The 20,561-nt window shown below is 68.6% G+C and overlaps 2 protein-coding genes across 5 annotated transcripts; both read right to left on the bottom strand.

Moving 5' to 3' along the window:
- Positions 1-44: 44 nt before the first annotated feature.
- NCKAP5L (NCK associated protein 5 like) lies at positions 45-8,231 on the bottom strand. The gene is given in 13 exon segments (XM_080570733.1): positions 45-399; positions 515-648; positions 821-878; positions 880-1,115; positions 1,213-1,291; positions 1,387-1,549; positions 1,953-3,811; positions 4,230-4,343; positions 4,453-4,572; positions 4,662-4,700; positions 4,815-4,883; positions 5,187-5,424; positions 8,081-8,231. Coding segments are annotated over 12 exon segments (3,210 nt in total). The 5' UTR covers positions 5,289-5,424; positions 8,081-8,231; the 3' UTR covers positions 45-162.
- Positions 8,232-8,582: 351 nt separating this feature from the next.
- KANSL2 (KAT8 regulatory NSL complex subunit 2) lies at positions 8,583-20,034 on the bottom strand. Of its 4 annotated transcripts, XR_013942561.1 has the most exons (11): positions 19,959-20,034; positions 18,671-18,929; positions 17,577-17,755; positions 16,910-17,024; positions 16,327-16,494; positions 15,059-15,221; positions 14,249-14,345; positions 11,692-11,945; positions 10,380-11,609; positions 9,840-10,064; positions 8,583-9,064 (listed from the first exon to the last, which is right to left on the bottom strand). XR_013942561.1 is itself a non-coding variant. In XM_080570729.1 (10 exons), the coding sequence occupies exons 2-10, from the start codon at positions 18,919-18,921 to the stop codon at positions 8,963-8,965; spliced, it is 1,554 nt and encodes a 517-aa protein (XP_080426855.1). In that variant the 5' UTR covers positions 18,922-18,929; positions 19,959-20,033; the 3' UTR covers positions 8,583-8,962. The 4 variants fall into 4 exon arrangements, 3 of the variants coding, with proteins under 3 accessions (XP_080426855.1, XP_080426856.1, XP_080426857.1); XM_080570729.1 differs by lacking the exon at positions 10,380-11,609 and having other exon boundaries at positions 19,959-20,033; XM_080570730.1 differs by lacking the exons at positions 10,380-11,609; positions 19,959-20,034 and having other exon boundaries at positions 18,671-19,048.
- Between the last annotated feature and the right edge of the window lie 527 nt (positions 20,035-20,561).

Below are 20,561 nucleotides of genomic sequence, written 5' to 3'. Positions count from 1 at the left end.
CCGCTTTCCCTCCCCTGCTGCCCCCCACTTGTGCAACGTTGCACGGGGTGGGGGGGATGAGGGGTGGAAGATGTGCGAGTGTGACCCGGGGATTGGGGGGGGGGGGGGGATGGGAACAGGATGGACCCGTGGAAGGGGTTTGGGGGGGGGGGGGGGGGGGTCTCAGCCCTGGCTGCCGCAGGAGGAGAGGCTGTCGTAGAGCGAGTCGCTGAGCGACTCCGAGTGCTCCATCCCGGGGGGGCCGCAGCCGGCGTCCCGCGACCGGGCCTCGGTGCTGCCCTCGTCCCCCACGTCCGAGGCGCTGGGCGTGCGGCTGCTGCAGGCGCTGAGCGCGGGGGGCAGCGGCGGGGGGGCCTCCGGGGATGCCCCACGGTGCCCAGCCGGGCTGCACGCGGGTGCCTGTGGAGTTGGGGGGGGGGGGATAATGAGCAGAGCAATGAGCAGGGCTCACCATGCCCCCCCCCCCCCCCACTATTTACATCCTTACAACCACAGCTCCCCCCCCCCCCCTTACCAGCGCAGGCCGGTGCAGCCCCTCCAGCCCCCCGGGGGGGCAGAGGAAGGGGTCGGTGGCGCCGCAGGCTTTGGCGTTGGGGAAGGTCCAGTTCTTGCTCTGCTGGACGCGCCGCGGCTTCTCGGCATCGGCGTCTGCAGGGAAAATTGGGGGGGGGGGGGGGGGTGTCAATACCAGCAAGGTCACAACCCCCCCCTCCCACCCATGAGACACCCCCCCCCCCCCACTGCACTGGGGCGCACCTTGCGCCGCCAGCGGGGCGTCGCATGGCCACCCCCTGCCCGGGTGACACGGAGGGACACGCACCTTGGGGACAGCCCCGGTGGCTGTGAGCGCTGGGGGGGGGCGGTGGCACGGGCAGGGGCCGCGCTGCGGTGCTTGCCGGGCACCAGCAGCTCCTCCACGCTGGGCACCTCCCGCTCCAGCGTGCGAGCCTTGCGCGGCACTTTGGTGAGGGCCGCCGGCCGCGCCGGCGCGGCGCCGGGCAGCGGCTCCGGGCGCCCGCGGGGTTTCGGGGTGCTTTTAGCGGGGGCCCCCCCATAATCCGGGGGCGGGAAGGTCCCGATGCCGCTGTCCAGTGTCCGCGTCAGCGACCCGCACGCTGCGGGGGGACAAGCGGAGGCGTGAGGGCTGGGGGGGTAAGCCCCAAAAACCCCCATGGGACCCCCCCCACCCCACCCCCCGAGATGGCCGCTCACCCGCGAAGTGCTGCGACGTCCCCAGTTCGGACAAGCTCTCGTCCGACGGCAGCTCGTCCCGCAGCCCCACGTCGGGCACCTGCGGCAGGAGAGGAGGGTGAGCGGCCGTGGCCTCCAGGGAGCTCGGATGGATAGGTGAGGGGTGGGGACTGGGGGCACGGGGGGGGTCCCAACCTTGTCCGGGGGCTCCTGGCAGCCCCGCAGGTGGCCCACGATCCCGTTCCGGGGCGGCCGGCAGAGCCGGGGGTCTTTGGCATCAGGGGAGACCCGCTGGAAGTCACACAGGTCCCGCTTGTGCTCCAGGCGGCTCTCGTAGGACACGTCCTTCCCGTCCACCCTGGGGACACGGTAGCATCGGGAGGGAAGTTGGGGACCCCCCCACACACCCCCACCACGCTCAGCACCCAGCCAGTGCTGGGGGCACCCAAGCAGCTGCCCCCCCAGAGCAGCATCACGGAGGGGACCCACAGTGCCCCCAAGCCCGCGGTGTCCCCAGCTCCGGCTGTGTGCCATCCCCCCACTCCTCCCGTGGTGTCCCCAGCCCCTTTGCCCACGCTGTCCCCGTTCCCGACCCAACTGCGTCCCCAACCCCATCACCTCCTTCTCCCTCCCTCCATGGTGTCCGCAAGCCCGCGGTGTCCCCACGCCCACGGTGTCAAGCCCGTGGTGTCCCCAAGCCCGTAGTGTCCCCAAGCCCGCGGTGTCCCCAGCTCCCCGTTGGCCTCGGGGCCACCCCTGACCTGTTGAGCAGCTGCTGCATGAAGTTCTCGGCCGTCACCTCCTGGTACATCACCTGGAGCTGCCCGGGGCTGCGCTCAGCACTGGGACCGCGGGCCCGGGGCCGTCCCTTGTCCAACGCCAGCCCGTGGAGGAAGGCCTGCTCCTCCTGCAGCGCCTTGCGCAGGTCCTCCGCCTTCTCCATCAGCTTGGAGATGTTGAGGCTCTCGGCCTCCAGTTTGCGGGCGGCCAGCTTCACCTCGCGCCGCAGGGGTGCCGGTGCCCCGGACCATTCCCGGCCCCGGGCGCCCTCGGCGCGGCGGCTGAGCGCCGGCAGCTTGCTGCGCCGCAGCCCGAACCAGCTGGCCAAGCCTCCGGCCGGCTTGACCTTGACCTCCGCCACCGGCGCCCGCTCCTGGCCCTGCAGCCGCAGCACGTTCTCCTCGATGCCCTTCATCACCTTCTCCTCGATGGCCGAATGCCCGGCAGCGCCCGCCGCGGACCCCGCGCCAAGGGCTTCGGGGCCAGGCGGTGCCTTGCGGGGACCCCCGGCTGCCTTGGCGGCCCCCGCTGCCGCCGCCGCCGCCGGAGCCGCCTTGGGCTCCTCGCCCCGGGGCCCCCCGGTTTTGCCGGCCGCCTTGGTGGGCAGCTTGGTGGGGCTGCCGTGGGGGCTGCGGGCAGCCTTGGCGGGAGGCGGCGGGGGGGCGCGCGGCGGGGTCCTGCCACCGGGGGGGCGCCCCTTGCCCCCCACTTTGCCGTGCTCGCCCATGGAGCCGGAGGAGTAGCACCGTGCCAGGGGCTCCGTGCCGTGCGCCGGCTCGGGGTGCTTCAGGCTGCCCCCCAAACACCCCCGGGCCGGGGGCCGCGGCTCAGCACCGTGGCCCCTCTCTGGCCGCCCAGGACCGGGGGGCTCACGGCTGTCGGTGCCCCGCAGCTTGCCCAGGGCAGCCAGGCGCTCCTTGAAGGGCAGGTAGCCCGGCTCGGGGGGCTTCTTGCCAGGGCGGCGGGAGGGGGCCGAGCCCCCAGCACCACGGCGGGGGCTCGGGGGGGACGCGGCTGCCCTCTCCCCACCGGCGGGGGGTGCCGCCGGCAGCGGCCCCAGGGGCGGCTCGGCTGCCTCGTAAGCGTGAGGCAGGGGGAAACCCGGGGGCTCGGGGGAGCCCAGCTCTGGGGGGGCGTCGGGGGACGCGCGGCGGCTGAGCACCGGCGAGGCCTCGGGGTTGCTGCTGCGGCAGGGGATCTTGGAGGCGCGGGCGAGCTGGGGGCTGAGGCGCAGCGCCCCGGGGGGGCCCGGCAGCTTCAGCGCCTTGAGCACCTTGGAAGGGGAGGTCAAGGGGGGCGCCCCCCCCGCCCCGGGTGAAGGCAGCCCCAGGCGGGGGGAAAGCGGGGCAAAGCCGCCCTCGGGGCTCTCCTCACACGGGGCGTACAGCCCCAGGAAAGCGGGGTGCTCGGGGCCACCGCCACGCTGCTGGGGGGGGCCCGGAGCCTCGCCGTTGAGGCGGCAGCACCCCCCGTCCCCCCGCAGCAGCCGCTCGGCCAAGGCGCTGAGCAGAGCCCCCCGCGGCGGGGCGGCCTCCTCCGGCGACGAACAGGGGCTGCCCTCGGCCCCCCGCCACCCCGCAGCCGCCCCCAGGCCCCGCAGCGGGCAGGGGGCCCAGCCCGGTGCATCGGCCCCAGCCCGGGGTTCGGGGGAGCAGGGGGAGTCGGGGGGCCCCTGGGCGTGGGGGGGACCCGAGGGGGGTCCCAGCAGCGGGTCCGTCTCCTCCAGCTTGCGCAACACCTCCAGGATCTGCGCTTTCTTCTTGAAGAAGGGGGAGAGGGCGTCCAGGGAGGGGGCGCCAGGGCTGAGCACGGGGCTGCCCGAGGGTCCCACCGGGGTGGCCTGCGGGGGGACAGGGCACTGTCACCCTGTGGGTGCCCGGTGCTGGGATCCCGAGTGGTGGAGATGGGCTAGGGGGATGCCACGGGCTTGGGGACACCCAGGGGTGGAGGGGCTGGGGACAGGGATGCAACAGAACCAGGGACAGGGACACCGCAGACAAAGGGGGTGGGAGCTGGGGACATCACAGGAGGAGCAGGGGATGCTGTGGACCCGGAGAAGGGGACACCACAGGCATGGGGACGGGGACACCACGGGCAGCCCCCATCCCCAGGGCAGGGGGCTCAGGGATGGGGGTGCCGCGGGCTCGCAGAGGGCTCATCGTGGCCTTGGGGACACCCCAGGCCTGGAAAGGGCAATGCTACGGGCACGGGGATGGGGACAAGGCATGCGGGGGGGGGTTGGAGGCACCGGTACCCACCTCTGCTGGGGGGGCACAGCAGCCGGGGGGCAGCAAGGCGGGGGGCTGCTCGGTGGAGCCCAGCTGGGGGCTGCCCGGAGCATCCAGGGACACCGGCACCGGGTGCAGCGGCAGCTGGAGGGGAGGCAGCACCAGGTTACGTGGCTGGGGGGGGGGGTTCTGCCCCACGCCCACCCCCCCACAGCCCACCCCCAGCATTAACACGGACCCCCCCCCACGGCACCTGGGGCAGGGATCCGGCCGAGAGCTGCAGCTTCTGCTGGAAGAGGTCGCTCAGCGCCTGGTTCTGGCGCTCCAGGTCAAAGACGCGCTTCTTCAGCTTGATGCACTCCTCACGCAGGTCCTGGAGGGGGGGGGCACAACGATGGCAGCGTCACCCCGGCTCCCCCTGGGCCCCCCCCCCAGCCCCACGGACACCCCCCAGACACCCACCTTCTGGTTGAGCAGTGCCTGCACCACGTGGTTGGCGACCTGGGGAAGAAGAGAGGATCTTGGGGGGTGGCGGGGGGGGCTGCGGAGGGCACACGCAGCCCCGTGCCCTGGCACACGCGTGTGACCCCCGCCGAGCCCCGGTGTCCCCAGTACCTCATCCAGGCAGCGCTCGTAGGTCTCCCGCTGGTTCTCGTTGGCCTGGGCCAAGGCTGAGTTCTCCGCCTGGGGACAGAGAGGGGACAGGTTCAGGGGACGCTGCCGAGGGGCCTGGGCTCTTGGTGACCCCCCCCCGTGGCACCGAGGGAACCCTCCTCTGCCTGGTGGGCTGTGGGGGCTGCAAAAAAGGGCTGTCCCCAACTGCCCCAGCCCAGGAGTGGTGGCACCGTGAGAAGGTGGGAGCTGTCTCCACCATGTCCCCAGGGCTGCTGGCTCCGTGGCACCAGCTGTGGACGGATGGTGGCACCGGCTGCGCGCTGGCACCGGCTGGAGCTGCCCGGTGGCCCCGCTCCCCGCTCCCCCCCGTACCTCCAGCTCCCGCAGCCGCTGCAGGAGCTCATGGCTGGTGCCCGTCTCGCTGCGTGCCGCGGGGCTCTCGTCTCCCTGCGCCTCGGCCGCGCTCTCCGACATCGCTGCCTGCGAGGGGACGCAGCCGAGGCCGGCGTCCCCCCGCCCGGGGCGCTGCCAGGCCCAGACCCCCCTCACCTCGCTGGGGTCCGGCCAGGACAGCGCAGACGTCCCCAGCCTTGTCCCTCTGCAGCGTCACCTGGGGGGGACACCGGGGCTGAGATGGGGGGGGGGAACACCGGGGTTCCGGTGCCTTCGGGGAACACCGGGGCTGGCACCGGCATCGCCACGCACGGCACCCCCGGGCCAGCACCGGGTCGCCACGGTGGGTACGGAGCCCGGGGCTGGCACCGGGGGGTTCAGAGAGCCCCAGGGTGCAGAGGGGGCCCCCCCCGGGGCTGGGCAGCCCGGTTGCACCGGGGCTCCCCCCCCGTTCCCCCCCGGTGGTGCCGGTGCCTCCCCGCGCTGCTCGCCCCGGGGCCGCTCCATGCGTGGCAGAACACGGCCCGGCCCCGGGAACCGGGAACCGAGAACCGAGCCCCGGGAACCGGGAACCGAGCCCCGGGATCCGAGCCCCGCACACTCACAGCCCGCAGCTCCCGGCGGCTCCGCCCGTCTCCGCTCCCCGCAGCCCCGGGGCCGGTCCCGGCGGCGCTCCCGGTTCCATCCCGGCCCGGCCCGGCCGCGCTATTGTTGGGAGGCGGCGGCGGCCCGGCTCCGCCTTCCCACCGCGGCCGGGGAGGAGCCGGGGCCGCCGCCGCCGCCGCCCCCGGTGCGCGGCTCCGCCAGCTCCGGCCCCGCGGCCCCGGGCGGGGAGCACCGGGGAACCGGGCACGAACCGGGCAGCACCGCCCGAGGGCCCCCCCCCGCCGGGGCACCGAGCACCCCCCGGCAGGGAGAGCCCGGGGGGCACCGGGAATCCCCCCCAGAGGGGGGCTCGGAGCCCCCCAGCACCCCACGGAGCGGGGTCCCGCAGGGCACCCGGCTCCGTTTTTTGGGGGGCAGGACCCTCGGCCAGGCTGTGGGCAGGAGGGGGTCGGGACCCCCCCAACCCGTGAGCCCGGCGAGGACCGGGGCTCACCCAGGGCTCACCCGGGGCCTTGGCGCCGTTTGGCTGCGGGGCCGGCACTGGGAAGACCAGAGAGGGTAAGAGGGAGGCTTTTGGGGTGCTGGCGGGTGAGGGGCCGTGTGGCCACCCCGCAAAGGATTCGAGCCAGAGGCTCGCCACCAGCCGGGACGGGAAGGAGCCGCTGGGAAGCAGGCGAGCTCAGGGTGCGCGTGGCTCTCGCAGCACCTCAGCCCCCGCAGGGACCCCACGAGGCCGCCCCGGACCCCGCCGTCGCCGGCCAGGCCGAGGGCGGGAGCAGCCGAGAAGCCCGGTGCGAACCCCGCCGCCTTCCGCCCTGCGCCACGAGAGCGGCACCGCCGACCGAAGCGCGCCCGTGTCCCGTGGCGCAGCAGGGACAGGCGCGGAGAGGCCGCGGGACGTTCTCCCGAGCCCCCTCCCCACCACAAGGCGCTGCGGGACCCCGGCCACGCGCCCTGCGCCCCACCGCGCAGCCGCACCTCGCACGTGCTGTCCCCGTGCCGTCCCTGTGCCGTCCCCGTGCCGTCCCTGTCCCTCTGCAACCCCGGGGTCCCCTGGGCGGCACGTGGCGTCCCCCGGCCCCTTCTCAGCCCCCGGCGCAGGAAGCGGCCCCGGGGCCAGCGGCTCCGGCTGCGTCACGGGGGGGAAGTGAGGCTCTGTCTGGAGGGGAAGAGCCACCCGCAGCCCCCCCAGGCCTCGCCACTGCAGCCGTTCCCTCCCCGGCACGGGGACGTGGAGTGGGGACGGTGCTGGGGCAGCAGAAGGGGACGGGGACGTGGCTGCAGCAGGGCCGGGGGTGCTCGGAGCCCGGCTCGCCCTCCCCAGTCCCACCGGGCCCCTTGTCACCCTGGTCCGAGGGACAGCAGCCACCGGGGACGCAGCACGTGCCCAAAGCGCTCGGCTGCAGGGACACGAGGACGGCAGGGAACTGTCCCCAGCCACCGCGCTGTCCCACAGGGTGGCCTCGGCCTGCCCCACGTCACCGCCACCACCGCAGATTTGGGGACACGGGGTGGCAGCCCTAAGCGTCCCCAGCCCCACCGTGCTGCAGGGGCCGGGCTCCGTTTGGGGCAGCCAGGATGCGCTGGGGACAGCTGGGACGCAGCAGGGACAGCGAGGACACCCCAGGGACGGCCGGGACGCACCGGGGACAAGCGGGATGCGCTGGAGAAGCAGCCTGAGGGGAGCAGGGGCACAGCGAGGACAGCTGGGACGCGCTGGGGACACGTTGGGGACACGGCAGGGAGAGCCAGGAGGCACCGGGGACAGCGGGGACACGGAGGGGACGGCCAGGATGGAGCGGGGACACGCGGGTGGGATGGGGGACAGCGGGGGACACAGCGGGGAGAGCCTGGATGTGGCAGGGGACGGGGGGACGCGGTGGGGACACCTCGGGGACACCTGGGAACAACGGGCAGGGGACGGCGGGGACACACCGGGGACGGCGGGGACACACCGGGGGCGGAGGAGGCACGCACAGGGGACAGCCAGGATGCACCGGGGACGCACCGGGGACGCACCGGGGTGGCCGGGACGCCGCGGGGACATCCCGAGGTGGGGGGGGGGGGCAGGTCGGGCCGCCCCGCGCCTCCTCCTGCCGGGGCCCGGTTGCCCCAGGGCTGCGCGCAGAGCCCGGCCCGGCGGCTCCCCCCTCCCCGGTGCCCCCGAGCTGCGGCCCAACTTCCCCGGGGAGCCGCCGGTAACGGCGGCGGCGGCTCCGCTCCCCCCTCCCCCTCCTCCTCCTGCCCCAAACCCGCCGCGGACTCACCGGGGGCTACGGCGGGGCGGCGGAACGGGACGGCATGGCCGGGACCGGGCTCGGGACGGGGACCGGGGCCGGGACCGGGGCTGGCCCGGCGGCGGCGGCGGTGACGTCACAGCTCCACCGGGCCGGCCCCGCCCTGCGCCCCCGCCGCCGCCAATCCGCGACCGGGGGCGGGCGGGGGGGGGGGGGGGGGGTCCCGGAGCCGCCGCCGCAACCCCCGGTCACGGCCGAGCTCGCCCCAAGCACGTCCCGGTGCCGCCCACCCCCCACCCCCCCCCCGCCCCCCCCCCCCCGCCGCTGGCCCCGGTGTGTGTGTGTGTGTTTGGGGGGGGTGCAGAGCCCCGGTTCGGCGGCTGCGGAGCTTGCCGGGGCTGCGGTAGCACCGGGGGGGTCGCCCACCCCCTTCCCACCCCCCGGGACAGCCGTGGGCACCGGCTCGGCCCCGTAGCCTCCCCCCTCCCTTCGCCCCCCCACCCCCGCAGCACGACCCGGGGACACGCTTGGGGACCAGGTCCGAGGTCTTTATTGAGGGGGGGTCACCCGCAGGAGGGGAGCCCCTTCCCCGCCCCTAAAGGCACACGGGGGATGCGGGGGCAGCCCGGCACCGACCCCGCTGCACCCCCGGTGCCCACGCCCAGCTCCGTCCCCCCCTTCCCCACCAAATCCCCCCCCCAGGACCCCTCCGGCTTCCACCTCGCCACGGGGGGGTGGCTCTCCCTCGCCCCCCACCACCCTGCCAGGGGTGCCCCCACGCAGGGGGGTCCGCAGCCCCCCCTCCCGTTGCTCGGAGCCGCTGCCGGTGGTGCTGAGCCCGGCGCTGGGCGAGCTGGGGGTGCCCGGGGGGGGGCTCCGTGACCGCGGGGAAGCCGCTCGCTCGCTCCCGGCTCAGCTCCCGGAGGCCAGCTCCGGGTTCCCGTTGGTGGCCGCGCCGCGGGTCGGGGTCTCCTCCGGCCGCCTCTCGTCCGGGGGCCCTGGGCGCAGGAGGCTCTGTCCAGGAGAGAAAAATAAATCAGTGGGACGGGTGTGGGGGGGACGCGGGGGGGGGGCGGGGGGGGGTAGGGGTGAGGGGAGGCCGAGCCCCGTGTCGCTCCCGTACGAATTGGTCGCCCCACGGGGCCAGGAACGCCAACAGACCAGGAGCCGTTTTCCTCTGGGCTCCTGCTTGAAGCCAGCGGCTACGGCAAACCGGCGGCTTTCGTTCAGGGCCTGGGGAGGGATCCCCTGCCTCTGCGCTCAGCTCCCAGGGCGGGGAGGAGGGCTGCGGGGGGCATCGGCCAAGGGGGGGGCAGCAGAGCGGGGACGGGGCAGCTGAGGCTGCCTCCCCACCACCCCCACGGCAAGCACCCAAGTGACAAAACCACCCCGGTGAGAGCAGGGTGAAGGGAACGCGATCAAAGGCCAAGCCCTTTTTGCACAGAAGGCAACTGCTGCCCTCCAAATCCCCACACGGGGGGGAAAAAAAAAAAGGGGGGGGCTCCCACAAGGGCGTCAAGCCCCTGACCCCGTCCCCAGGCTGCAGCTGAGATGTCCCCACACAGAGCAGCCCCCGGCTCCCCGGGGACAGGCTCCACGGCGGCGACGCCACCTGGAGCGTGGGCACGCCACGGGGGCTGCCGCGGGGGGACAGCGGCCACCGCGGGCACGCAGGGACTGCGACGGCACAGCCCGGGCTCGGGCACGGCCCCGGGGGACACAGTTTTGCCTGCAGCAGGAGCCGTGCTCGGGCTGAAAGCCCCCCCAGGAGCAGCAGCTCCGGCTCTACCTGCGCAGGAGGCTCGGCGGCGGCGGGGAAGCCATGGGCAGCCGAGCTCCCTCTGTCCGGCGGCGCCGCCTGCGCCGGGCCGCCCGCTGGGGCCGGCTCCTCCAGGGCCAGGATGTCTATGGGGGCCTCGGCCACGTCTCTGATGGACTGGTCGAGGGCCACGGAGGGATCGAAGAGCAGAGGGGACGGGGGACACTGCATGCCGTCACCCACCACGTCCAGGTCCTAGGAGAGAGCACAGGCAGAGCGGCCCCATCAGCAGGAGGAGCCCCCCACGGGGTTCGCAGCCCTCCTGGCGGCCCCTCGCTCCTCCGCGGGGCGCGAGCAGGCCGAGGGCCGTGGCGTGGCTTCAGAGGCACGGGAGGAGAGCAGCGTGCTGCCCTCCCGCTGCAGAGGTGGGAGGCGGGGGGACGTGCCCAAGGGGCTCCGACCTCCCCGGGACACCCAAAGCTTTCGTCCCCCTACCAAAGCTCAGCAGAAGCCTCTTTGCTTCCCCCAACGGAGACCCCCGGGATATGCAGCCTCTGCCTTACTCCTCACCGCTGCCCTCAGCGCGCCGCTAACCCTCCTGCGGGAGGCAGGGGGGTCCCGCAAGGCTCTTTTTAAAGGACGGGTTGGCTTCGGAGGGCGTCCAACGTCAGGGCGGGATGCCCACGACTCCTAACGGCACTTGGCCAGGCTGCCGTGACGCGGGACGCCCCCCGCAGCCACAGCTCCCAGCCTGAGCCGAGGACAGGGGGCTCTCGAGGGGCATCCAAGCCAGAAGCTCTGGGGTAAAGCCCTCGGTGCAGCCCCCCAGCGGGCAGCCCCACGCCCCCCTGTTCAAGCAGCACACGGGGGGGGGTACCCGCGCCCACAGGGCTGCTTCTAAGACTGGGCAAACGCGTCCTCCAGGGGACGGGGCTGGGTTTCTGGGCTCCTGCCCGCACCACCCAAAAGGGGAGCCCTCTCAGGGGCCGGGCTGGGGGAGAAGAACGGCTCCGTTTCTCCTTTCTGCCCTGAGAAAAAAAAAAACCCTCTCCCACAAAGGCCGCGTTCACACCGCCGCGCTCTGGCTCTGCCTCGCGAGCGCTCGGCCCCACAGGAAGGAGCCGGGCGCCGCTCCAACGCCCGCCGAAGCCGGGGCAGCGCTGCCGACCTCGGCGGTGCCAGGCCCGCCTCGGCCCCACGGCAGCGCCACGCGGCCCGTGCGCCGGCCCGCGGCCCCCGACGAACCCCTCGCTGTCAGCAAACCGTCAGGTCTGCCCTCCGATGGAGGCGCCCGAGATCTCGGGGACACCCACAGATAAAAGCAAGCGACGCTTCATGCGCAGGAGCGGCTCCAAATGACCACGGGATTTTTGGTTAAGCAAATTGCAAAGGATTTTAAGCGCAGAGGCTTAACATCCATGCGGGGCATCGGAATAATCTGGGGGATTAAAACCCTCGCGTATTCCTCATGGGCGAGAAGGGGGGGGCGGAATCTGTTTTTGTTTTTTTTTTTTAAAAAAAAAGCTAAATACTGATTTAAACAAGAGCACAGCCCTTCCAAAGGAGCAGTCGCCAACTATGCTGTTTCAAACCCTACTGAAACAAGCACCTCCCAAACCCTTTGCACTTCTGCTCATTTTTCAAGAGGCTGTTCTTCTCCGAGCCAGCAAGAACAAAAATGATTCTGTTACGGGTGCTGGGGAGGCAGCGGCTTTCTGCGATGCTCTGCACCGGGAGCGCTGGGGCCTGCTGCACCGCAGCCCGCTCCTCGAGCGGCTCAGCCTGGCTTCGTAGCACGTCCTGAAAGCAGCAAATTTCGGGGAAGGTTTCCTGCAGGACCCCTCGCTCGCCTAGAGCACGCTGCACAACTGCTCCGACTTACGTCGCTGAACTCCAGGGGCAAGCTCTCCGTCGGCTGGAGCTCAGCAGCGCTCAGGTACAGGTCTGTGGGGGCCGCTTCCAGCTCCTCGGGGACAGAGAGCACCTGCTCGGGTACGTACATCTGCGGGGGCAGGCGGAGGTGGAGCGGGCAGCAGGGCTCCTCGGAGAGGCTCACGGGAACGGGCTTGTTGCACGGCACCTCCTCCGAGCCTTGACACGGCTTGAACAGAGTCTGGTTAGCGTCCTGACAGATGTCTGGCAAGATGCGGTCAAGGGAAACCTGCGCGTTACAGCACGCAAGCTCTACAAAGACTATAAAGCTTTAAGTGCTCCCCACGCATCCTCCCACCCTCCAGATTAACGTTAAAAACCCTACAATTCTGCAAGGTCAAAGCCCAGGCTCCAGAGCTGCGCCCCGAGTGCCCAGCGGCGTGGGCCACGTTACTTACGTGATGGAAAACGGGGCCAACGGCTACGGCCTCCCGGGGGGGGGGGGGGGCTGGAAGGCTTAGCTGGATCGCCGTAAAGCACTCGCAGATCCTCAGATGGAAGATATTACACATGCCCGGGCTTACTTTTATTTGCAGACGTCCATTTAAAAGGCATCTGCACGCGCTTCCCCATCCAGCAGGCAGCGGGGACAGCAGCGCGCACAATGCTGCTTCCACAGCCAGGAGTTTAGTTCCGGTATTTCTATCTTCCCACTGCATTTTCCTTCCCAGTGGGAAACCTATTCCTGCCAGAGGTGTAAATGGGATTTCCTGCCTTTAATCACAAACAGAGACTTTGCTCCGACTGCGTTTGCGCTCGCAGAGCGATTCCACCAGCAGCAGCAGGAGCCCAAACCCCGTCCTCGCCCAGCGCAAGAACCCCGCGGGACAACAGAGCACGGCAGGCGGCCCGAGGGGCTGCACGGACGGCCTTCCCCCCACCCCTGGGAGCGCGTCCCGGTCTCTTCACCCGGTGACAACCCGTGCTGGGCGCCACAGCAGGTCTCGAGCGCGGAGCAAGGCTTTCGGGTTGGGCACCTCGACAACAAACCCACCCGAACGGCCGGCGGGCCATCCTCAACGTCTGACAAGTTCCCTTCACACAACGCGGGCTGGGAGAGGGAAAACCATCTTCCAACCCCACACGTGCTGGCGAGAGGCGCCGAGTTTAACCCCGTGCCCCGAGCTGACTAGGTTTCATCCAGGTTTGTCCTCTCCCCCCCTCACCTCTCACGCTGCAGAGCCCCTGACCGGTGCCGGCCCTAGCGGTGCGGAGCTCAGCCCCGAGGAGCCAGACCTAGCAGGCACTCGAGGGTGAGGAAAGCGTCTCCGCAGGAGCAGCAGGGTGGGGAGACCAGATTTTAATCTCTCTGAATGACTCCAGCTCAAGCGCTCGCTCTCCCGGTAGCCAAAAAGCATGGGCTGCCAAGCCGACGAAGCCCCGAGCTCCACCTGGAGCCCGACAACCCAGCTGGTCCGCTCCCCTTAACACCTTGTCACAAACGGTCGAGCTCCTGAAAAAAACAAAGCCCGAGAGCCTCCCGACAACGCACAAAGCAGAGCGGGCTGCAGATGTTATCGGCTCGGCAGGGCTACCCGAAGTAAAGGGCTTGTTTGTGGCAGCCAAAGTCGGCTGACGGCTCAGACACGAGGAAATAAAACCGCGTTTTTTCCACTCCCTGCCCTGCTCCAAGCAAGCCAGCTGCAAACAGCAACTTGCTCAAAGCGCTTTGTAGGTATTTATCCTGCCTTTATTTCCAAGTATACGGCCACTAGAGAGAAACAATGGCAGCTTCCTGCTCCCCGGGCTGCTCCCTGCGCAGAGCTCGAGGAGAATCTGCCAGCTCCAGGAAGAAAACAAACCCAAAGCTCATCCTCCCCTGCCCGCCAGCCCCGCTCCGGGATCCGGGGCTGCTCCTGACTCACAGCAGCTGCGAGCACGGCCCCGAGCTGCTCCTGGCCGCGTCCGCCCCGTCCCACTGCCACACGAGGTACTCAACTGGCTCGTGGGTCCCCGGGGGAACGGCGGCGCTGGCCCTGGAAACGCTGAGGCTCTTCCCGCAGGCGTGAGCCTTCCGAGGAGTTGGAGACCAAGCCCCAGGCTGGACGACGGCAGTCCCAGCCAGGCCGAATCTATTCCTTCCTTCAAATCCTGCCCCGAGCAGTGCTGCAGCGGTCAGACGTCCCTCCCTACACCCACCTCTCGCACCGAGAGCTCGGCGCACCCCGCTCCGACGGCTGCTGGGACCCAGCACCCGCAGCTTAAGGCGGGAGCAGGGATTTACAGAGCGCGGACCTGCTTCCGTCCTCCCTTAACGCAGCCGGCAGCCAGCTCGGGGCCTGCCTCGGGCTTCGCGAGGTTCCCTTGTCCCTTCCAAGTGAACTGGCCGCACCCTTGAGATGCTCTGGAACAGCCAGCGTACCACGGGAAGAAAATTCCTCTGGGCTCCTGCTTGAAACCGACGGCTACAGCAAACCGATGGCTTTGACTTAGGGCCAAAGAGGAAAGAAAAAAAAAAAAAAAGGAGGATCGAACCGCTGGCAGCCGGGCCTGAGATCAAAGGATACGAGTAAGGCAGTGCCTGGTCATCGGGAGAGACGGGTTGGAGCATCGGACATCATCCACGAAGGCCAGGCACCGCTGGCTGGAGCGGGTGGTGTGCGCCTGCAAGTCCAGGAGAACAGCTCAGAGCTCCGCTGGCTTTCCAGAGAACCCCCCCTCGGCCACGCAACGCCCGCAGCCCGCTTTCAACACGCGCCAAGATTAAACCCTCCTAACTACGGCGGATCCTCGTTATCTCCTTCCTATTCATGCTTTTGTCGAGACAGGGCTGAGATAACGCGGCAAGTCTGGGCTTCCATCGAAAGAGCCTCACCTCACCAGCTTGTCGCAGAGAAGAACGGGTTTTCTCCGACTTATCTCCTGACTTGCAGAAGCCAGTTAAGGGCAGGCTTTAAATTTTACAACGGTTATAGAGAAATGGCTGCCAACAGCTTCAAATTTAGGTTCGTGTACGATGCAGGGGGCCCGCATTCGGGTCCCCACAGGTCTGGGAGGAGTCCGCATGTCACCGCCATGCCAAGGAACATTTTCCACGCATTTTCCAGCAGTGGAAGCCACTGAGCACCCCCTTTCCAAAAGGGAAAATTCTGCACCCCCACACTGCAACTTCTGTGTAGTTTTGGTGCCTGTTTTAAAACGCCTCCGCGAACCCGCAACGTTTTAGTCAACGTGCGGACGCTGCAGGGGGCCAGGCAGGACCGACGCTTTCCTCTTTGCAGGAAGAGCCTCACGAGGGGCAGAGGGGACCAAGAGGGCGAGACGCAGCCTCCAGGGGAAGCCGAAGCCCCAGGCAGGCCCTGAGCTGCCGGACGTACCTGCTGGGCAGCGCCGTCGGTTGCCAGCATCCTGCGCTCCTTCAGCTGCCGGTGCAGCAGGGCCTCCACGCCGTAGCGCTGCCGGTAGCGCCGCAGGCACTTGAGGCGCTTCAGGTTCTCGCGCTCCTTGGCCATGAGCCCCTCGGGGCCCGTCAGGAGGCTGCTGCCTGGCGGGGAGCGAGGGAGGGAGTCAGCAAAAACACCACGCCGCCCAGCCGCCACGCTCTTTCCATTTCGTTTTTTGGGTACCGAGAGCCGAAATCGGCCCTCGATTGCTCCGGCAGCTGACTGGCGACGGGAGCCAACGCAGCGGAGGAACGAGCGGGGAGCGCTGCGCGTGTAAACAGGAAGCACATCTCTGGGTTACACAAGAGGATGACAAAGCAGACGCCATCCCGAAACTCATCCCGATCGCCCCGCGCCCGCGAGGAGTTCTCGGGCTGACTATTTTTAACCGTCTTTTAAAATAATTTGGCCAAAGTTGATTGTGATTTCTAGGGGCAGAATAGAAATTTTTCGAATTTCAGCTCGCTCCCGTGCAAGTTCTGGAAGCTTCCCGTAAGCACTCCCAGCTGTAATTACAAGGCAGCGGTCAGGATCTGCATCTCTGGCTTGCTAAAACGAGCCCTACAAAATTGTCATGTACCAAACTTCCAGTTATTTTTACTCGGGAGCGAGCTGCATCGTGCCATTTTCCGAGATGAGCTATTCTAAGGCCACGCTCGGGAAGCGTTCTTTGCGCTGTAAACTTTCGGCCAGTTCTGTAACATGGGCCTGCCTCTGCTCAGCCACCAGCCCCTGCCTCCGAGAGCGTTTTCAGTGAGAAATCCAAGCGAGGCAGCAGGGCTTTTGTAAAAAAAAAAAAAGCTGCATCCGTGCTAAGGAGGACTACGTCATTACGGCAGCACCGGTGCAGCTACCGAAAGAAACCTTTGCCGCTGCAGACAGGAGCCTGCAGATGAATAAATTTTTTTGTTTATAAGACCAAAAACAGGAAATCCCATACAAAAAAAGAACTTTTGTCTCTGAATTAACTTTGTAGTCTCATTTCCTGGCAACAGCGCAATCTTTGAAGAGCAAAGAAACCCGGCAACCTCTCTAACCCAAACGATACTGATCTCCAGGCATGGGGCCAGCCACAGAAATACCCTCTCTGCCCCTCTTTTTTTTTAAAAAAACATCTTTTAAATGTAGAGTTCTGTGTGTTTTAGAGAAGCCCGGTGCCCTCGGACGGAAGGATACGCACCAGTGACTGCCTGCACCGGTACTTGCCTATGGCTTCGTGCTCGCCCTTGCGGCTGTGCAGGAATCGTCGCTTCTTCTCCTTCAGAAGGTGCTGGAGCCGCTTGAACTGGTCGATGTACAGGGACTGCAGGCGGATCAGCTTCTCGCGCATGATCAGCGCCACCTCCTCGGCTGTGTACACGCCAGCATGCCTGGAAAGCACCCGCAAAACCAGGCTATGGTTTGTAAGGCCCCCCGGGGCTGTTCCCCTCGCCGCATGACGCAGACGTTATCAGAAACGCTGCCTGAGCAGGGCCGAGTTAGATCAGCGGGTGACAAGCAGAAATACCGATTTTTGTTCCTAATTTAAATTAAGAGATCGCCCCGAGACTGCTGCTCACGGGGCCCGCTCCAGACTGAAGGAGGAGATCGGCATCAAAGGCTTCCCAGAACCGCCAGGCCCAAGCCTTGGCAAGCATCCACACCCAGAAACTCACCACGGAACCAAGTCCCAGCGCAGCGCCGTTAATAACGTCACCTCGTTAACGCAACGGCTGCTTCCCAGTATCACCCCGAGCTAACGCTCCGCACGCCGCACGCGTCACCGGGCAGGAGCCACCCACTCACTTCAAGGGATCCTCTTGGTCGCTATCGATGCTGTCAGCCTCGCTGTCCGGGTCCCCTCGCCACGTCTGCTCCACGGTGATAGGATCCTGCTCGCCATCGCTCCAGCTGTCCTCATCTGAGGAACGAGGGGCACTAAGAGACAGGGCACGGCCCCGCGGCTCGCGCTCGAGCACGGCCAGGCACCGGAGGTGCTCGGCTCCGCAGCCCCCTGAAGGTGAATTTGCTCTGCTTCGTGCCACGAGGGGCTCTTCCTCGCCAGCAGGGACGTGGAACGAGAAGAAACGCACCAAGCGGGTGCGGGCGAAACAACCCCCACCCGGCAGGGGGCCACAAACTGCTGGATGGCGCCCACCGAGCGACCCCGCAAGTCAGGGAGCTCAGCGCCGGTGTTTGACAGGCACCAGGCAGCGCAGAGGGAAGCTAGCTGGGGTTTCTGCCCTGCAGCTGCAGGGGAAGGGGACCTGCAGGATTTGGGGCTGGTGCGACTCTGGGTGGCGTGACTTGCCCACAGTCAGCAGCACGCAAGAGGCGCCAGGGGCTGCAGAACGCGGTCTCGTACCCGTGGATCCCTGGGATCTTTGCTTTGCTGGGTTTAACGAGTCCTACCCTCAGCGCTTCTCCCCAGAGAGGAGAGCACCGGGTCGTGGTTTTTGCTTTCAGTGCTTACCCAGGATGCGGCTGGCTTCGCTGCGGCTGCTCTCCGCAGTCTGGGAGCCCAGCTCTGTTTTGGCGTACGAACTGAGCTGGCAGAGGAGCGTCTCGCTCACAGGTCCGGGGTTGGACTTCTTCATCTGAGCTTGGAGCGCCAGCGTGTTCCGACGGGCGTGCTCCGCGCAGAACGACACGCTGCGGGAATAAATCACGAGCTCGTTACCACTCCGAGCCCTCGGCCAGCAAAACGAACAAGTGAGACACTGAGAAACGTTCCCCGGCGCCCGAAGCGCGCCCCGCTCTCACCAGTGGAACAAAACCACCCGCCCCTGGCTGCAGGTAGAGCAGGGAAATGCCAGAGAGCCCCAGGTGGCTCGCGGACCACACAGCACCGCTCAAACACCGCCCCTGGCTCCAGAGCTGGCAGCCGCAGGGCGCGGGAGCAGAGAGAGAAAAGAGCTTTTTTACTTCAAGCCGCTGAGGCGAGCTATTCTGCTTCCAAGCGTTCACACTGGACTTTTCACGCTGGCCAAAGCGGACGGAGCTTTTTTATCGCAGAGGGACCAAGGGCAGAATCAAGACTACCACTGTTCTTGGTAACCTCTGAGGATGAAACGCAGCTCGATGCACCGAGGAGCGAAACTGTACCCCCCCGACGTGCTGGCTGGGTGTGATAATGTTCGAGGTCCTTCCAGCCACAGCAGCTGGAACGTCCCACATGCACCAACAACAACTCCAAATCAAACACAACCAGAGCACACGCGCTGAGGATGAGCCGTAAGGACAGGCTCCAACTCGAATTTGCTGGGCTCAGCTCAGGTGCATGTGGGTGCAAGGACAGCTCTGACAAAGGGCCTGGGCGCAGCCACCTTGGGAGGGCCGAGGGCAGCAGCCCGGCAGCCCGCCGGGAGCAGGAAGGCTCCGCATGAAGTCTCCAGCACTTGTGGGGTCTTCTTCGAGCTCAGAAGCGCTTCAATAACTTGCCTGAGGTTAACTTCAACGCATCAGCTGAATAAAAAGGCCCTGCAACGCCCGTGCTGTACGTGAAAAACCTTCCCCCACCCGTTTTAATTCAACTTGATGCGGGAGCAGAGAACCAGCGGGACTCACCCATCCTTCTTCTCCGGTTTGGGCGCAGCGTTCGGGCACCGTTTTCCGTTCTTGGCGGAGACGTAGCTGCACTGCTTGAAAGGGGCGCTCCTGTCCTCCAGGATGTGCTTGATGCAGAACTCCTGGCCCTCCAGGCGCGGCTGCGAGCACTGCCGGTGGGTGAAGGCACATGCCAGAGGCTCCTGGGGCCGCGGCACGGGCGTGAGGCGGCCTCGGCTCGACGGCAAGACGTGGATCCGAATTCTGTTCATGCCAACAGCTGCCGGAGGTGGGCAAAGGAATCAGAAGGAATGAAATAAACCGTGCGGCCCCGGCTGACGCCTGCCAGGGCGTCCGAACGCAACTCCTCGTCCTGCTGGGACACGGGGGGGGGGACAAAGCAGCTCCTACAGTGGAGGGTCCCCGGGTAGGGTGGTGGAGGGGAACGGGGGCCTGGGGGAGGAAACGGGAGTCCCTGACAGGGTGAAATGGGTCCCCAGGGAAAAAAGGGGGGCCCCCAGCGAGGAAACGGGGGTCCTCCAGGGGGGAATATCGGTCCGCAGGTGGGGAACACAGGGGTCCCCGAGGGGGGGGAAACAAGTCCCGGGGGAGGACACGGAGGTCCCTGGGGGGGGGGAAACGGGGGTCCGGGGAAGGAAACTTGAGTCCCGGGGGAGGGGAAACGGGGGTCCCCCAGGGGGAGGCAGAAACGGGGGTCCCCGGGGGACACCTCCATCCCCCTACCCCATAGCACCCCGCACAACGCCCTCCCGGGGGCTGTCTGACCCCCCCCAGGCACCCCCTCGCCCCCCCCCCCAGCACCCCTCGACCCCCCAGGACCCCCTGGCCGCCCCCCCAGCACCCCCTCGACCCCCCCCCCCCCCCCCCCACCCCCCCCGGAGCACCCCTCGAACCCCCCCAGCACCCCCTGGCCGCCCCAGGACCCCCGCCCCCCCCAGCACCTCTCGACCCCCCCAGGACCCCCTCGACCCCCCCAGGACCCCCTCGCCCCCCCCGGCCCCGGCCCCGGCCCCGGCGCCCCCCCCCCCACGTGCTCCGCCGCCCTCCCCACGCCGGCCCCGCGCATGCGCCCTGCCGCCGCCCTGCCGGCCCCGGCCGCCGCCATTTTGTCCGCGGGCGGCGAGCGTGAGGGGCGCTCCCTCCCCCCAGCGCATCCCGGCGCCGGCGGCGGAGCGGAGAGCGGCGGAGGGGCGCGAGGGGCCGGAGGAGCCTCGGGGGAGCGCGGCGGGGCCGGCAGGGAAGGGCCCCGCCGGTCCCGAGCGGGCGGGCGGCGCCGCCGCCATCTTACCTCGCTGCTGCCGCGGCCTCCCCGCCGCCTGCCCGCACAGCCCGCCCCCCCCTCATACGCCCCTCCTCATTGGCCCGCCCTGCCGCCATCCCGCGGTGCGCGGTTGGCCGAGCTCGCTGTCACTCAAGCATAAGGCCGCGCCCCGGGGAGGGGGCACGTGAGGGGCAGCCGCCACGTGGCCGCGCCTGCACGTGGCCGGGGCTGGGGCAGAGCCCCCCGGTGGCGGCGGGAGCGCGCCTGGCTCGGAGCCGGTCCCGAAATCGTAGGGGCAAAACCCAGCACCCCAAAGCCCCCCCCGGCAAAGCCTCGACGCCCCCAAAGCCCCCAGGAGATGCCCAAAGCCCCCCCCCGGGAGCTGGGGGCTCCCAGCCCAGGCTCCAAAAGGAGCAGGGAAAAGGAGGGATGAGCCCAAAGCACAGAAACGGCCCCAAAAACTCCGGGGGTTTACCCCCAGGTTGGCCAAAATGTGGGGACCGACCCTAAAAACTCCAGGGATTTACCCCCGGGTTGGCCAGAAGGTGGGAACCGACCCTAATGCGGGATCCCAAAACGGGGGAACTGACCCCAAAAACTCCAGGGGTCTACCCCCAGGGTTGGCGGAAA

The sequence above is a fragment of the Anser brachyrhynchus genome (genome assembly GCF_964034855.1).
Source record: "Anser brachyrhynchus genome assembly, chromosome: 29".
In the NCBI taxonomy this organism is placed as follows: Eukaryota; Metazoa; Chordata; class Aves; order Anseriformes; family Anatidae; genus Anser; species Anser brachyrhynchus.
The sequence above is the reverse complement of the archived record's forward strand: the minus strand, read 5'-3'. Positions and strand labels throughout refer to the sequence as shown.

What these genes read in the sequence shown, in the direction of transcription:
- KANSL2 (XM_080570729.1), bottom strand. Translation starts at nt 18,921, where the DNA reads ATGAACAGAATTCGGATCCACGTCTTGCCGTCGAGCCGAGGCCGCCTC. An exon ending in GAGCACGAAGCCATAGGCAA is followed by an intron (nt 15,222 to 16,326) that starts GTACCGGTGCAG and finishes CCCGCCAGGCAG; the next exon opens with CAGCCTCCTGACGGGCCCCG. An exon ending in GACCAGGCACTGCCTTACTC is followed by an intron (nt 11,946 to 14,248) that starts GTATCCTTTGAT and finishes GCATCTTGCCAG; the next exon opens with ACATCTGTCAGGACGCTAAC.